The 18,071-nt window shown below is 47.0% G+C and overlaps 1 protein-coding gene across 3 annotated transcripts in view; it reads right to left on the bottom strand.

Moving 5' to 3' along the window:
* Positions 1–18,071, bottom strand: part of Miga (mitoguardin) — a 109,697-nt gene that overhangs the window by 37,120 nt on the left and 54,506 nt on the right. For all 3 annotated transcript variants that reach the window (XM_075880756.1, XM_075880758.1, XM_075880757.1), the window contains one exon: positions 1,375–1,461. In XM_075880756.1, coding sequence (XP_075736871.1) covers positions 1,375–1,461 — 87 coding nt within the window. The remainder of the gene's footprint in view (positions 1–1,374; positions 1,462–18,071) is intronic.

The raw sequence follows: 18,071 nt of genomic DNA, 5'->3' as shown, positions 1-18,071 counted from the left end.
GCTCAAAGGTTCGTCCCACGACAAGTGTGCCCAAGCTAAACATTCAAGAACACTCAATTACATAGAACAAATCTGCAGATTAGTGGAGTCGGTAAATGAGAGCGAAAGTGCCTAGTTTTCCAAGAGGATGAAGCAAATAATCTAGTGCAGCTGGTCGATAGCAAAACAGTCAAAATTTTGGCCAGAATAACTAACATTTCAGCAAGTCCAGCTTGAAAGAAAAAGAGGATGCATGAAGCTGCATTTCTCTATTTTATATTCGAAGCTAATTATTTAAGAAAAGCTGATGTGTCGGTTTGATAACTATAGTTGCATCACCTGTTTACATGTCATTTGATGCAAGGATAGTTTACTCCGAAGTATAAAATTTTTTTAACAGGTTATTTACAGTGCCTGCCAAACATTTCGCAATGCTTCTTCTGTTTTTACACACCTCAACTTGCAGATGGTGGCAATCATTTCTTCGGTGAGAATAGCATGAGTGAGAATTTTCTTATGATTGGACCACACTCATTACAAGTGCTCTCCGCAGTTAAACAGTGAGACAAGATTAGTTGAATCCCCTCACATGGTTTGAATATTCAACCACGTTAAAGAGACACTGAAGTCAAATAAAAATTTACGTCAGAGTGAATGGTCAATGTATGATAACGCCTAAAACAACAATATTATCAACAGCAGTGCCCTACTTACCGAAAAATTAAGATAAATGCACAAGAACAAATGCCCCACAGTAGAACGTTCGCAAAATGATCCGAATGACAGACAAATTGCTTACAATTAATTAATCACTGAAATGAAAAACCTTCCGTGCATCAAAGGCACAATAAAATGCTTCTTGTTCGTTTCTGTTTGATGAAAAAAAAACCGCCGGACGTTATTATGGGGAATGGCATGAGTGGTTCAAAAATTCAATTTTCGCCTAGTTAAACTGGATAGGTCAAGCCATCTAGCAAGCCCAGTTGAACCAAGCACGCTTGCAGTCTTGAAGGTCAGGGCTACAAGTTGTTCAATGGCCGTTGTTGCTGCTTTGGCCCCCGCTACTTTCCCTCTACTACTATAGTGTCAGCAGCTGCGCATTAAAGCTGGGCAACGTTGTGCACGGCAACAGTGACGACAGACGTTCCATTGAGGCGTGTAATTGGAAGTGCGCTAACCCGATGCGGACCACTGAAATGAGATTTCATTTCACAATAAGCCCTTCCTTGGCACAAAAGTAACACTACGAGGTTTCTTGGTCGCTATTTCAACAATCAACGTCAACTAAATATATGCCTTAAGTGTTCCTTTAATAGAATGGGTCTTTGTAATGCGCTTGTTAATATTTTAACTAATCAATATACATACAAAACCTCTATGACAAGATACACTTACTTTTCCAGCACACAGCATGAAGCCACCAAGAATATGATTTGCTGCTTCTATAAGCCACTGGAGAACATCTGGCTGATTGGTTAGGCGCTGTGCAGAAAGAGGACATTCCAGTCAGCAGCTGCTTTATGACAAAAAATACGCACTACAATGAAAAGCTCGCTAAATGAAACCTTTGGAAGTGGCAAAAATTGTGGACAGTACCTGTAAATCTCTAAGCTCAGTTCCCAAATCACTTTGCAGCATTACAAATATATAATCAGATTCTGTATTCCAGATGCAACAGCAGATTAGCTGCCATGCTTAGAAAAATACAATTGCTTGATTGCAAATTTTTAAAACAGAAGAAAAGAACAATGTACACTGTAGCCATGGGCCATTGTTACCATGACATCCCACAATAGTTTTTATCTTGTGGTACCCAATGGCAAAATAACGTTTCCAGGGTGTTTTGAATCACCAAGCAGCAATAGAACATGAGCGCATTCCATTCGTAAAGGAACGTGGCTGCCAGAGTCAGGAGTTGAAACTGTGAGATGAAAGTCAGTTTGCCTCAAAGGTCTTGACACTAAATAATAATAACTGTTGGGATTTAACATACCAAAAGCATGATATGATTATGAGAGACACCTTCGTGGAGGGCTCCGGAAATTTTAACCACCCGGGGCTCTTTAATGTGCACCTAAATCTAAGCACACGGGCTTCAAGCATTCTCGCTTTGGCCTGGATTAGATCGCTCGACTTTGGGGTTAGTAGCTGAGAGCCTTAACCCCTTAGACAACCGTGGCGGGTCGGCCTTGAAGTTTCAATGTGGGCCATCAAATCATGTGAAACAAAATTGTGGGGCTTATCTCCACTATAAATAACAAGTAGTATGTAGAAGCATAGGGAGACAGCTGTGGATCAAATGTGAGAACATAATGAACTCCCTCGTGTGGGCCTCTGAAGGCTGCTCTATTGGGCTTATGCAGCACAAGCAGTGAACCACCAAAGTGTGCAGCACAAAACAAAAGCTGACTGCTACATATTAGGACAGCTATAATCAAGCGTTTGATAAACCATCGTCTGGCGAGGTAACAAATTGTGCAATAAACTTACACTCGCCAAGGTAAAAATGAAAGTAAACAGGCATTGACGTTTCGGGCCCCATACAGGTCCCTTGATCACAATGAAGATGCCAGCATGGGCATGCGGCTATTTATATAAAATAAATAGCCGCATGCCCATGCTGGCATCTTCATTGTGATCAAGGGACCCGTACGGGGCTTGAAACTTCATTGCCTATTTACTTTCATTTTTACCTTGGCGAGTGTAAGTTTATTGCACAAATATTAAAACAGCGGATTTCATAGAGGGCACCCAAAAGCAGGAGTCTGAAACTCGCCCTAGCAAGCGGCCCACAATGATGAAATTGTGTCCTGCAAAGGCAGGGACAGCAAAGAAGGTTGGAGTGGGTGGGGAGGGGGCTTCAGCAAAACGTCAGCGTATGATGCCCACTGAAAGAAGGCCTTTCTAATATCTCACATACGGGTCATTTATGACGGGGATATGGTGTAACATTTCGATACTAATATCCAATGACTGAAACCTATTGGGTGATTCACACATTTTGAAATTTTTGTGCCACGATTATTTTTCGACAAAGGGTGCCACATGTGGTGCCACACAAAAAGAATGCTTAAGGTTAAGACCAGTCATGTCTGTGTAGATAATGAACCCACTTATACAGTAAAACCTCGTTAATTCAAACTCAGTTATTTCTAAATTCCACTTAATTTGAAATATTTCCTCAGTCTCGTATTTCACAATGTAAGTTTGAGTGGATCATTTGAAAAGCCGGTCAGTACCAGTCCGGTTAATTCGAAAACTTTGGGTGTCATGCGTTGATTCCCGATGCCGATTTCACCGCTAATTTGTGGAAACGATGGCCCTTAAGAGCCACAAGGCAATGCAGCTTAGTGATACTAATGAGTAGAAGCTGCAGCTGAAGCAACACAGCCTCGCTGCTTCCAGTGCAGAAAAGAAAAAAAAAGGAAAAGGTTCCATAATCGACTGAAATGTGCGCTTGGGAAAACAAGACGTGGTTCACAGCAACACGTTTGTGATGCACAGGCAGCATGTGGAATGCTTCTCGCAACGACAGTGCGTCATGATTTACCCATTCTTTCTTGGATCGTAAAGCAATTAATAAAGAACAGTTTGACAGTTTGGCAGAATATGCGATGTATGCAAACCTTCAACTGCCGGTTGCTCCAGCAATTCGCGCACTTGCACTGCTGGTGGAGTTCTTGCCTGCTACACCTACTTCGAAAACTAACTTCCAAAGTTTCAAGAATCATGTTTTCCAGCCAAAACACATCGCGAATTTGGTCACACTGGCCATTATTAAATTCTTTATTTTACTAGAAAGAATGAACGAATGGTCGCATCATGACGTGCTGACGTAGCAAGGAGCAGGCGAAATGTTGCCCGCATTTCATAATTGTGATGCAGTGAAGATGTCTTGTTTTCCACAGGTGCACATTTTAGTTGGTCATGACAGCGCTGTTTTTTTTTTTGTTTTTGTTTTTTTTTTTCAGTGGCAGCAGCGAGGCCTGCTGGTCCCCCGTGTTTGCGATAAAATTAAGACCAGAAATTGCTAGAAAGCATTTTATGGAGCCGCAAACTAGCCGGTACAGCAAACAACCAGCCCTGATGACTTCAAATAATTCCAAGATCCTTGCATCCCCCTTTTTGTATGTTCTGTTAATTCGAAAACCCGCTTAACTCAAAGATTTCTCGTGGCCCCGGGGACTTTGAATCAACAAGGTTTTACTGTACACTTGTATACAATGAAGACTGCCGTGTGCGGCCCACATGGGACATGTTTGATATCAGTGCCTGAAGGCATAATGTCGAATAGGTCTTTTGCTAGGAACTGCAGGAATTGATGCTAGGCAGCTGTTTAAATGTCACACTTGCAGTGAAATGATCTTAAAACAAATTGACCATATCGAGAAGGCTTCCTAATTGTTCTGATGGTTAGTGCAGGTATACATCAAGAGTGTTCGCAAACACCTTGGCAGAATGGTTGGAACAACACAAGTATAGATTTGCAAATGTTCTTTTTTTATCAGCATTGCATGCAGATCTCATGGCAGAAACTCAAGAACCTGATCATAACTTGGGGATTGAAGGCTAAAAGAATTTTGCAACTCAAGCTTTGGCTTAAAGGGGCCCTGAAACACTTTTTCAACTAAACATAAAATGAATTCATTGGAAGAGCTTATTGCCTCAAGAATTCAACACCACAAATTTTAAGAATCTGTCCAGTGCGAGTGGAGTTACAAAGATTTGTCGCATGCTGCAATTGCATTCTCTCTTCTCTCATCCCAAAGAAAACGCTGGAAGCTAAGCAGGAAGGGATGGCTGGGCGATGAAAATACGTTGGGTCACCTCGTGACCTTGAGCACTTTCTCTCTCTCTCTTTTTTCTTCGAATGTGTGGCTTCGTCAGTGTGATTGCACGCGCACGCGTGGACAAGTTGCGGCGATCTCTGTAACAAGCAAGCGCGCCATGTTCAAATCAGCCAATGGCTGATAGATGGGCTTTATAGGAGTGATTTTTGAGCATCTTCCATCATTTGTCGAGAGAAGAGAAAGCAATTTTTAGATGACTTTCACAATTTAATGTGAATTCCAGGTCGTGTGCTGCGCTATGATATTTGGCTCGCATGTTGTTGGGAGCCTTTACTACCGATCAGCAGCCTTTTCTGACCATGCTCAAAAAGTGTTGCAGGGCCCCTTTAAAGGGGCCCTTCAGCACTTTTCCAAGTGATCATCTAATGGCTTCATTAAAAAAACTTGCCGCCTAAGTAATCGCCTGCGAAAGGTTTTTTTAGAATCCATCGAGTATGATCAGAGTAACAGAGATTCGCCACATGCTTAGAGTGCTTTCTCTCTCCTCTCGTACTAGCGAATGCCCTGAAAGCTATGCAGGAAGGGGATTACAAGGGGTCAAGAAAATGCATTGCTTTGTCAGTGCGCGTCAGGACTTCGATTTAATTTTTTCGGTGAACTTATTTTTGGTATGACTGTGAAAGCGCCTGCAGATACGCGGCGGCATTTTGTGGTGGCCCCATTAGCTGTACAGCTAAAGTCCGCCAACGGCTGTGGACTTAAGGTGTGTCGTGCAGTAATTCAGCTATATGGGGTCGTTTGCATAGCGAAGAGCGAGCGATTTCTAGCAGACTTTGAGAATTGTAAATTACAGGCCACATGCAGAGTCATAATGTTTGGCGCACATGTCCTCGGATGCTTCGACTACCAATCGGCAGCACTTTCTGACGATGCTGAATAAGTGTTGCAGGGCACCTTTAAGACTTTAACACCGCAGATGACATTGTTGCGATAGAGAGGATCAGTTCTATTGACTGACAACGCAAATGAAATTGAGACAAAAGTGATGGTGAAGATGCTAACGTGTGTGCCCACCTATTGTCAGAGTACAAAAGCCACCAGGCTCTCTATGTTCTGCACTCAACTGTACGTGCCAGCAGCATCAGTAATTAAATTGTGGTTCCTGCCTTTCACGTAGCTTTTGTGAGTGAAATTAAAGGCAGAAAAGTGCAAAAGAAGGCCAATGACATTTTTAGCCAGATTGTACTTTGTCGTACCCAGTAAAGTTTGTGAAGTTTGTGTTAAATTTCAATCTCAGCTTAGCTTGTCTTGGCTCAAGCCGCCATCCATCAGGATCTCCATGCCGAAGAATGCCATATGATCTCAAAATAACTTGGTCAGGGTTGCAACAACCGAAAGCGAATTGAGCAATTTATGAGAGCAGCAAAATGTTACTTTTCGAGCACTACAATCCAAATTTGGAGCAGGTTACAGGAAAAAAACATTAATTTCTTCTTACGAAAGACCAAATTAGAAGCAATTTCGGAAACAAGGCTTAGATTTAAAAAATATATATGTACAAGCCATTAAACATTCCCTACATCGTGCAGAGTGAATATGAGCATTGCTATTTCAATAAAAGTAGTATTTTCTTTAATCACCCCACTCAGCAAACAATGAAGAGGTCCACGTTAGAATGCGCCACACCTCTCAAATTGAATTGAATCTTTATTTTCATGTCTGAGACTACATGAAGGATAGCGGGAGTAAAAGCTGTATTAAAACAGCTTGACTAGCTCCCACTAATTGTTTAACAAGAGTCTGAGGATTCACATGTGGATCTCCCAAGGTGATGAACATGAGATTTGTAAAACTAAAAAAAAAAAGAACTGGCCCACAGTCTTATTTGATTTTTTTTACGGCTGCAGAAATGCCATACAGTACTCCAAATCACTTTGCCAGTGATTTTTTTAGGCGTCAGCGATTATATTAGTACCCACAATTACGCAGCGTGTACACGCATCAGTAATTGAACAAACTGTGCTGCGCTTAGAAACTTATGCTATAGGCCCCTTCAAAATCTTAAAATGCTTTTCTGCAAGCCACCCAAGTAATGCAGCGAATGTGGCTTAAGTGGTGTTTTAGCACAGGTTAGAACAAAACCAATAATTTTTCAAACCACTACCCCCCTCCCCATTTTTTTATTGTGATAGCAATTATATGGACAGTCTCGGCTGGCTTTTGCCATGGCCGCGGCATGTATGTATATATACAAAAACTTAAAAAAAGAACAAAAAAACGCCACTTGCGCTCGGCACTCAGCTAGTTGCGATGCACCAACGTGTGCTTATCTCCCACGCGTACTTTGTCCCGCGGATGGGGGTGGGCAGGTTAGGTACTTGTGCGCGCGCACTTATCCTTCAGTGGGGAGAATCGCGTGCTTTCGCTTTCACTGGAAATATTTCATTTAGTTGCCGGGCACACATAGAATCACTTTCCTCAATGGGCAGGCCCCGTTTGCAAAAATAGCACGCTTTTCAAACTCAGCGAAGTAACAACTGGAACACTTGTTGTATAGTTCGACTCATATCAGTACCTGTGATTACGTTTCGTGTGTCATTTTTGTTTAAACACCACGTTAAGCATCGCGCTGTAAACGTTGTTTGTTAGCTCTTGTCCTGTGTTTGTTTTCGTGTGTCATTCGTGCATGAGCAGCGCGCTGCACCGTTTCGATCTGCTAGCCGTTCTCCATTCCAAATTGTTGCCATCGCATTCATTGCTTCGCCCTTGCAGCAAAACTGTGACTTTTTTCATGAAGGGGGTAAGGTTTAGGGCACAACTTCTTGGCTCACTTGCAAGGTTCGTTTGACCAGATACAGTAACAATGGCACGCCCCCGTTGGCCTGGCAACGGCACCGAATATCTATCGCATGTGGCATTGCTACGGCAACTAACGTGGTCATGGCGTGAACTAAAGCTGGCAGCGTACAAACTCGACATACTGCGAGTTTGTACACTTCTAGCTTTAGTTCCTAATGGTTCCTACATACCAAGGCTGCGTTTGCTGGCTAGAAAATTTATATTTCCTGCGAAGTGTTGCTGGCTATGGCAACAGATTTTTGTCTTTAAGCTGTGCCATCCCGCCGGTAGATATCCGCTGCGGTCAGCGAACTGACAGGCACGCGACATTGTTACTTGATCTGGTCGATCACGTTTCGGAGTGTCTTGGACTAATGTGCAATTATCTTATATCCCTGTCACATGGCCACCCCCGAATTCCATTAAACTCCATCAACATAAAACTTTCAAATCTTTGTGGCATCAAAACAAGCAATAACAAGCATACGAGGCAAGTTGTAGGATAAGGGTATAGAGCACCTGACACTGCAGCAAGAAGCACAAAGCAGACGTGCACTCGGCACTCAGTGTGCATTCACTTTGTATTTACTGAGATATAGTGGGCAATACCCATTGATTACCTCATACTGTACTTTTTAAGAGGATCCTGGCACTTTTTTTCTTGTTTTGTGGGCGACCGATGAAAAGTTCAGGGGGGGGGGGAAGGAGGGAATTAAGCACAGAAAATGTTCAGGGCGGAAGAAAAAACCCAAAAAGCAAAGCGGCCACCAGAAATTTAACAGCAGCAGCAAACTACAAGATCTGAGATGCAGTTAAACCTGCTTATAACGAACCTCCATGTAAAAAATTCCTTGATATAACAATGTTTTTCTCTTCCCCGCTACTGCATAAAAGCACATGTATTTGCTTGATTGATTTGTGGTGTTTAAAGTCCCAAAACCACCATATCACATGTATTTGCGACGTATATGTAACAAAGTAACAGTGGAAGACACCCTTAATATAACTAGTTTTTGCCCCGGACTATATAGAAATTTTGCCCCAGATTTTGTTATTTTGGCACGAGCATACACTTTCTGCGGTTACCCCACTGCCGACAAAGCGCGAAGCAGCGGCGACGCGCACGGCGTGCTCATTCTCCGGCGTCTCTCAGGAGAATCAGGAGAAAGAAAGCACTCGTTATTGTGCGCGGGCGTGTGCAAGGCAGGCAGCCAGGCAGGCCTGCGCTTTGCAAACCAGAATTGCCACCGTGCGATGGCAGTGCCATGCTTTTAGTTTGCGACACGTAGGTGGGGCCGTGCTGCAATATGGAGGACGCTTTACTGAATAGTTTTCCGCAGAATGCGTTGTTGCGATTGGGGTTTGCAGCACTAGAGATCCGGGATCAACATGTCGAGGCAGGAGGAGGTTGAATTTCGTAGAGAGGGTTTATTTACATTATTTACATGGCACGGGCTCTCTGGCCCGAAGCCCTACATTGAAAAAGGCTGTCTGTTGATCAAGCTCCGTGAATCACACTAAGCAGCCCGCGAGAGCTGATTAAATAGTCTCATCTCCCCAGATCCCTAGAACGGGGGATAGGTCCATACGGCACTGTCCAATAACATGTCCCGCAGCACACACGAGTGTCATTATGCTGGCACCGCCCCCAACAAACACACAAATACTCAAACCAAACACGTGTATGGTCCCGGCAATGCTGCCTCCTTCGGCGAATCTTGCTTGAGCGGGGTGTAACGAGTCTGTCATCTCGCTGCTCGGGCCGACCACCCATGCTTTGTCAAAGAGCAGTCGCGGTCTAGGCACCTCCGAGGGGCCATTCCTGGACATCTGGTGCTGATTTGAGCATCGGCTGCTCATCAGTAAGATACGAACACCATGATGGTCCGACGGCCGTAATCAGCGGAAGCTCGGCATTGTGGCTTTTACCGGGGCCCGAAGACGCCACGTATCGCATCTCTGCGTGAACCCGAAGGACAGCAGTGCTCCATAGAGTGATTTCAGCCACGCAGCGCCCAGCACATGGGAACAGCAGGGCGTCTTGGCGCTGCTCCTTATCTCCACAAAATAAGGCGGCTGCCTTTCTTCCGTTTTGGCGGCCGCCGCAAAAGGGTGGCATCCCAAACGCAACACCGTATTGTTCGCTCTTCGTTTTCGATGCCGTGCACGCGTGCGTGGTTTCACTGCACGTGCATAGTGTGGGCCCCGACGACGTTCACCTTTGCTTTTCTTTTTTTTAAATGTGGACAACCGTGTCATCCCTACCAAGGGGATGTCAGATTAGGCGCCAATGGAAACTCTCCGAGACCACGGTGACAACTACTGATCCTCAGAGGCCAAACCATCACAAGCTTCCGTCTTGCGCTGTGAGTTCACAGGACCATAGCCTTCGCAATGGGCTCTGCCAACAACATGGTGGTGAGTCAAATGCAGTGCAATCAATGTGATTGTAACAAGATGTAATGTTATACGAAGTAAGGCTGGCAGCCAACTCTTTTGGATTTGATATCGTGGAACTCCTACAAAATGCTGCTGCAAGAAAATATGGCCACTCCAAGGAGAAGGGCTCTTTTCACACAGTTTCTTCACGTTGAAAGCGCAGTGATGTTTGTCAAGATAGCACACACGCCAGCAATCGCGACCGTGCCCTTAAACTCAAAGTTTATCGTTGCTACTCATGCGGACTCCCCCCCCCCCCCCACCTTGCAATTTTTAATGCTCCTTCAAGCAAGACAGGTGGTTTCCTTTTTGTTCGAGCATTCGACGGCAGTTCTGTCACGCAAGGGGGTTGTTATCATATGCGACAGGCAATAAAAATGGGCCGGCTCATTTGCTCTCTGCTTCAGCAGCGCTCGCACACTTTGACCCACTTGTAAAATTTACGATGCGCAGCGGCACGTAATCAATTTGGACCTGTTACGAAACATGACGGCGATGGAACATGGTGGCCTTCAGTTCTGCTTTTGTTAAAATTATGTGTTCATTTTTCCAACTTTTATACCGAACCTGCATACAGTCGACTCCCGGTAATTCGAAGTCGCTTAATTGGAAGTTTCGGTTAATTAGAAATGAGCAAGTGGTCCCATCAGTTTTGAATGCAATCGTATAGAACAAAATGCTCGATAATTCGAAGTTAAAAACCCATAATATTGGTTAATTAGAAGTTTTTTCAGTCGACAGTCTCGTCGCGACCGTAATTTTACAGTAAAATGGGGAACTTTTCATGTGCCAAAACATCTGCCGGACCGCGCTGGTGTCTTCGCCATCACTACTGTCCGCAGCGCCACAGATCTTGAAGCGGCAATGTTTTTAACGCTGGCGAATCGCATCGGCGGCATCGACTGACTCTTTAAATGACTTTTGTCGAGACTCGAGTGTGTCACCGCGACACCCGCTCACTGGGTTGATTCCACACGTGTTTCCGCGCTTCTGATTTTGAGTGTGTTGTGGTGGTGACGTACGTTTGATAATGGCAACTCGTGGCCCTTACCGAACGCTAGACCTAGCGACGAAAGTCGAGAGAGAGAGAGAGATTGACTTTATTTAAACATATCCTGAGGAGGCTGAGAAAGGGCCATTCCGACCCTTAATTCAGCCTGGAGGCTCCGCCCAGGATGGCGCTGGCAGCCGAAGGCTTGTAGCGATGTCCCGGGCCCTCTGGACCGCCTGTAGTTGCAGCTTGTATTGATTGCTCTTGAGGGCTTCCTGCCAAGCCTCTTGGGTATTCAGTTGTGCTGCGCTATGGGTAGGGCACAGCCAGAGCATGTGTTCAAAATTGCAATAGGGATGGTTGCAAAGGGAGCATGTGGGCGGTGTGTCGGGGTCGACTCTGTGTAAGGTGGATGGTGTTATGTACGTACGTGTTTGCAATCTTCTGAGAGTTAGAGCTTGTGCTTTGTTAAGTTTGGGGTGCGGTGCTGGGAAGGCACGTCTTTGTCCCCGGTAATGTGAAGTGATCTCGTGGTATGTGACTGCTTTGTCCTGGCTGCAGAGATTCTCGTACCGCTCACTCATCGAGGGGTCGTTGTCCGCGGCGCGGCGTGTGAGCTCACGCTCCAGGCGGTTGACCTCTTCGTTGGGATTGCAGTGGTCGAGTCCCGGTAACTGTCCCATGTGGGCTGGGAACCAGGATACGTAGATTTGAGCTTTCTCTTCCTTAACAAGGGTTTCTTTGCTCTCGTACTCTCTTATTGCGTTGACGGTGAGTTTTCCTGTGCTTCTAGCTACTAGGCCAGCCGCGAACGTTCGTGCCGCCGTCTTAGAGTCTGTGTATATTGTGGAGTAGGCTTGGCAGCTTTGCAAGGCTAGCGCGATCGCCATTTCCTCTGCTTCGTGGACATGGCTTGTTTGGACCGTTGCCGCGTTTATGAGGTTTCCGTCTATATCAACGACCGCTATGGCAAACGCCTCCCTGCCATAGTAGTGGGCGGCATCTACGAATAGCGCGTGCGTGTTGTGTTTTTTTGCCTTGTTTATGAGCGCCCGCGCTCTGTCCTTCCTTCGCCCTTTGTTGAACGTAGGGTGAACGTTGCGGGGGATTGGCTCAACCCTAATGTGTTTCCTCACGTCATTACCAAGTTGTGTTCTTTTCTCTGGTTGAAAAATTGGGCAAATGCCTGCGTCTCGTAGGATGAGATGGCCTGCCTGCGTCAACGACAGGCGTGTGATCTGTGCCACTCTCTGAGCCTCGAAAATTTCTTCGGCTGTGTTGTGCAGACCAAGTTGCTCGAGTTTCTCGTTGCTCGTGCTATTGGGCAAGCCGAGTGCCGTTTTCAGTCCCTTGCGGAGCATGGAGTCGACCTTTTTGATTTCAGCCTTCGTAAGTTTCAGAAACGGGAACGCGTATGCTACGTGACTTACAAGAAAGGCGTGATACGCCTTCATGATGTTGTCTTCTAGGAGGCCTGCTCTCTTGTTGGCGATTCTAGCAATGCCTCTTGAAAAATTGTTCGTGCTTTTTTCAAGGCGCTTGAGTGCTTCTTTGTTGTGGCCCTCCTTGGCGCTTAACATTAGCCCTAGTACTTTGACCGTATATACTTGCGGTATCGTTTGGTTATTCTCAGCTTTGAGCACTACTTGCGGCTTGTCTTCGCCCGAATTCCGTCGAGGGTGAAAGAGCGTTAGAGTAGATTTAGTGGGGGACAGTGCGAGTCCAGTTGGCTTAAAAAATTCTTCAGTTGTAGTCAGTGCTTGTTGAAGGATTCCTTCCAAGGCACCATATGAGTGGGCACATGGGACCCATATGGTAATATCATCCGCGTATATGGCATGGTGCACGGATGGGATTTGAGCGAGCTTCTCCGACAACTTGTGCATCGCCACATTAAAGATCAATGGCGAGAGCACTGACCCTTGTGGGGTGCCGATATTTCCGAGTCGTTCGGGTTCGCCGCATTGCTCTCCTATGCGTATGGTGCCGGTTCGGTTCGCCAGAAAGCCTTTAATGTAGTTGTAGAATTTCTCGCCTAGGTTCATGTGTGATATTTCACCCAGTATGTGTTCATGTTTCACGGTGTCAAAGGCCTTGGCGAGGTCCAGGGCTAATATAGCTTTGGGCGTGTGGAGGAGGCCGTAACATATGTGTTCTCTTAACATCAACATGGCGTCCTGTGTGGATAGTGCCCTGCGGAAGCCAATAATGTTGTGTCGAAAGAGCCCATTGCTCTCAATGTGGTCTGTGATACGGTTGAGTATTCCGTGCTCAGCTACTTTTCCAACGCAAGATGTGAGTGATATGGGCCTTAAGTTATCGATGCTCAGTGGTTTTCCAGGTTTTGGGATGAGCGAAACCTTGGCACTACGCCATTCTTTAGGCACGGTACCCGTTTCCCATGCCTCATTTATCTTCTTAGTAATGATTACGATTGCTTTATCGTCTAGATTCCGTAGCAGTTTATTGTCGATTCCATCTGGCCCTGGCGCCGATCTGCCATTGAGTTGTTGTAGAGCGTACCGTATTTCAGCTTCGCTGAATGGTTCGTCTAGCTTTTCTTACGGTCGACCTCCATATGAGGGATTTTTGTTTTCCCAGGCTACTGATTTGCTTTCCAGTGGGAGATATTTTTGGCCTAGCGTTTTGAGGAGAGCTTGGGATCCACCACTATCTTGGGCGTGCTTGTGCACCAATCGTTCAATTTGCAGCTCGGTGCCACCTCTGGTGGGTTTGTCGCTGTCCGCCATAAGGTGTTTGAGCAGCCCCCATTTGCTTCCCTTCCTCATTTTGCCATCTGCTTCGTCACATGTGTTGTTCCACTGCTGGGCGCAGATTGTCTTGGCGTGAGATTCGATTTCGCGGCCAAGGTCCGCGATTTTCGTGCGTAAGTGTCTGTTGAGCTTGTTTTTACGCCACGCTTCTTTTAGGTCATGCCTTTTCTGCAGCAAACTGGCCAGGTGATAGTCCATTGCCTGGATGGATTCATCAGTCTCGACTTCTTTGGTGGCCTCATTCGCTGCTATTTTTAATTCATTTAAGAGAGCTTCATATGATAGTTCTGTATTGCCCTTCTGCTCTCGTATTTTACGGAACTGGTCCCAGTCTGTGATTTTGAATTTTCTTGGCGCTTTCGCCTCGTTCTCAACGGTAATTTCTAGAATGCAGTGGTCGCTACCTAGGTCTTCGGCGAGGTTATACCAGGTAGCTCTGACGTTCTTGGTGAAGGTTAAGTCTGGCATCGTGTCGCGCTGTACCGAATTACCTCTTCTCGAAGGGAGGGCAAGGTTGTTTATCAGCTGCAGGTCCAGCGCATTCGCGCTTTCTGCTAGCTTGGTGCCTTTGCCTTCGCTTTTTAAGTATCCCCATTCGGTACTCCTGGCGTTAAAATCGCCCGCTACTATGAGCGGATTGTCACCCACCATTTTTACCACCGAGGTAAGCAGTCTGTTGAAATCTCTTTTCTTATCTGATGGAGAGCTGTAAACATTGAGCACAAAGATGCTTCTTTTAACAGCCCTGTGTGGTAAGATTTCCACCAGGACCGTTTCCAGGCCTTTTTTGTATGCGGGGGCGTCCCTTTCGGCGAACATTATGTCCTTCCGGATGAAGGTAGCCACTCCTCGCGTCTTGTTCTGCTCGGGGTGCAGGGTCGGCCTGGCTACCCTGTACCCCTGTATGCCAATGCTTTTAGCAGTTTTGCTTTCTCCACATTCCTGTAGTAATATTATATGCGGCTTTTTTTTACAGGCTAGTAATAGTTGTGTTAGTGCTGCATTGCGTTTCTGAGGTGAGTTACAGTTCCACTGCCAGATCTTAATCTCGTTACGGTCAGCAGCCATTTTGGCTTGATAGCTTGTGTGCGTCGCGGCTCGTTATTTCCGCGAGATTGCGTGCATTGACTGGTCGGACGTTAGCTCTAGAAGGTATGCTCGGCACACTTGCCGTAACCGCTGGTTTGTCCGTGCTTAGGCTCTGAGGAGCACCTGCCCCAGCTGGGTTGGTTGCCATCTTCTCCAGGCTCACGAACCTCTGGTCAGCTTTGTCAGTGTAAGTCTTAAAGGTTTCCATAAACTTGGCAAGCGTGTTCGCCAACGTATCAATTTTGTCGTTGAGCTTAGTTGTCACGGACTCGACATTTTTCAGTAGGGCTTTTTTTTCTATCGAGACCATCTCGATCTCCTCCGTCGTGTCGCTGTCGCTGTCTACGGCTTTGCGTTTGTGTGTGTTGTGGATCGTTTGTTGTGAGCGTGTTGTCGTTGGTGCCGGTGAGCTCGACAGATTAATTCCGTGACAGCTCTCTATTCCAGCTATTGAGGCCCGGAGCTGTTCAAGCTCCTTTTTGAGGGCCCTGTTTTCTTGTTCAAGCGCTACAATACGAGAATCGGGAGCATGCTCTGGCTGTGCCTTACCTTTGGGCTGGCTACTTGTGCTTCGTGCTTCAGCTGCAACCCTGCTGGCCCAGGAGCCATTGTTCGGCTGCTGCTGCTGCTGCGTGGCTGTTGGCCTCGTTCTCGATCGGGATCTGGAGCACTCCCGAGATGACAGGCGGTTGTCGGATCCCGACAGGGTTGAGGGGCGCCCTCCAGAACGAGAACGGCCTCTGGATCGAAAACGCCTTCTGGATCGGGAACGCCCTCTAGATCGGGATCTCCCCCTGGATGGAGAACGGTGATGGACGCTCGAGGCGTTCTCCCGTCCCGGCACCTGGTTGTGGCAGGGTTCCTTAAACGTGACAGACGTTGGTGCGTCTTGACGTTGTTGTGCTTGCCACTCTTGCTTTCTGTGTCTTCTTCTCCTTCTCACTAAGTATAGAATGTGGAAGCGTCTTTTGCATTCGCGATCTCCGGTGGGGTGATTGCCATCGCAAAGCTTGCATTTCGGCTCGCAGTGATGCACGCCGTCTTCTTGTAGCGTTTCACCGCAGTTGTGACATTTCTTGCTCGTTGCGTTTGTGTGCCGGCAAACATCGGCGCGATGGCCGACTCCTCCGCACGTTCTGCAAACATCGACTTGTCGCTTGTAGAGCGAGCAGGGAACCATGGCGGTTCCGCATATCACTGTGCTCGGAACGCGCAACCCGTCAAAGAGGATTGCGACGACTTTGGTCTTTTTAATGCGTCTTGCCTCGATGGCAGTGGGATTTCGGTCGTGCACAATCAGGCGTTTGAGCGTTGCGTCGTCAAGGGAGAGGTCAACGTTCTTGATGACGCCCTTGCATGTATTATCGGGTGCGGCCACGTATGCGGCAACTTCAAACGAGCCTTGGTTTGTGTGCAGTTTCTGCACGTTCACGTATGATGTGGCATTATTTTGGTGCGGCGTAGAAATAACAATGATGTTTTGCATATTGTTGGGGCAGATCGTGTCCTCCCGTGCTTGTTCGTCAGTGATCTGGGCGGCCATGATGACGGCTCTCGCCAGCAGAACAAGGTCGACTCGGGCTACGTCCAATCCACCTCTGGGTCTCATAATTACCTTGATCTGGTCTTTGGGTAGGCGGGGTAGCCTGGAAGCGGATACCACACGGTGTAGTGCCAATTGACTTTTTTTAAAGCCCTTGGGGTGCTTCGGCTGGTTGCTGTGCTCGACCGTCCCAGCGGCCAGCTTCTCGTTCGGCGGAGTCGTCTGTCTTCGGCGTCCCATGGCGGTGGCCCATCCTGGTCCGTCGAAGATCTCCGCGCTTACTTCCATTCCCTCCACGGTTACGGTGGAAGGCATTTTCAGTGCTTGGTTGTCGGCTGCGACGTACGGAGGTTGATCCAGTAGCTGCCGCGTCTGGCCGAGCCCTTGGCTACGTGTAACGGCCGTACTCCTCGCTAACCCTAGGTGTGGTTAGGGTTAGCGGGGACGCTCGCCGCGTCACAATTTTAAAGTCCAAAAATATGTCTAAGAATTCACTCACCGCCAAAAATGGCGTCTCCACTGAAACCGCAGAGCTTGCTTGTTCGAATAAGCACAAAGCCAAGTGATCTTGAAGCATAGAAACGACCGAAAACATTTAGAAAAGCGGGAGCCGACGTTTTCACGTCCGCGCTCCTCGACGCCACCTCTCGCGACGAAAGTCGAAGTCTTGAAGGAAGTTGACCAGGGAGGCACCGCCAAACAAGACATTGCATGAAAGTACGGCATTAAGCCTAGCACGCTGTCGACTTTCATAAAGAATAAGCGCTCAATATTGGATGCATTTGAAAGTGAAAAATTCAAGACATCGCGGAAGCGGATGCGCACCGGCGCCTACCCCGAGTTGGAGGAAGCACTGCTGATTTGGGTCAGAGAGGCACGAAACAAACTTCCTCTCAGTGGTTAAGTCGTCACGGCAAAAGCGTCATCGCTTGCTGAAATCAACGACTTCGCTGCTTCGGATGGGTGGCTTACGCGTTTCAAACATCGCCACGACTTGATTTTTAAAAGCGTGCGTGGGGAGAAGGCGTCAGTCGATGAGGAAACGTGCCTGACATGGAAAGCGGGCAAGCTTCGCGAGTACCTCGAAGAATGCCAACCGGCAGACATTTTTAATGCAGACGAGACTGCGCTTTTTTATCGGCTGCTAACGACTGTTCTGGAGGCAAAAGAAGCAAAGAGAGAGTGTCAGTGCTAGTCGCGGCGAACATGACTGGCACAGAACGGTGTCGCCTGCTTGTGATCGGGAAGGCTGCCAAGCCTAGGTGCTTTAAAGGCGTGAAGACGCTTCCTGTGGATTATGCCTCGAACAGAAAGGCGTGGATGACATCCGATATATTTAAGGACTGGATCACCAAACTCGACCGCACATTCGCGCAATCAAGCCGTATGGTGTTGTTCCTTGTGAACCAATGTAGTGCCCACATGAACGTACCTGCCTTGAGTGCCATCCGTCTTGTGGTCCTGCCTGCAAACACGACGTCCGTGTTGCAGCCCATGGACCAGGGCATAATAAAAAATGTGAAGGTATTGTATAGGCAGCATCTCGTCGAGCGCATGCTTTTGTGCATGGACAACTCGTCGCAATACGAGGTGAGTTTGCTTAGTGCCATCAACATGCTAGCGCGAGC

Source organism: Rhipicephalus microplus, chromosome X (genome assembly GCF_043290135.1).
Source record: "Rhipicephalus microplus isolate Deutch F79 chromosome X, USDA_Rmic, whole genome shotgun sequence".
In the NCBI taxonomy this organism is placed as follows: domain Eukaryota; kingdom Metazoa; phylum Arthropoda; class Arachnida; order Ixodida; family Ixodidae; genus Rhipicephalus; species Rhipicephalus microplus.
The sequence above is the reverse complement of the archived record's forward strand: the minus strand, read 5'-3'. Positions and strand labels throughout refer to the sequence as shown.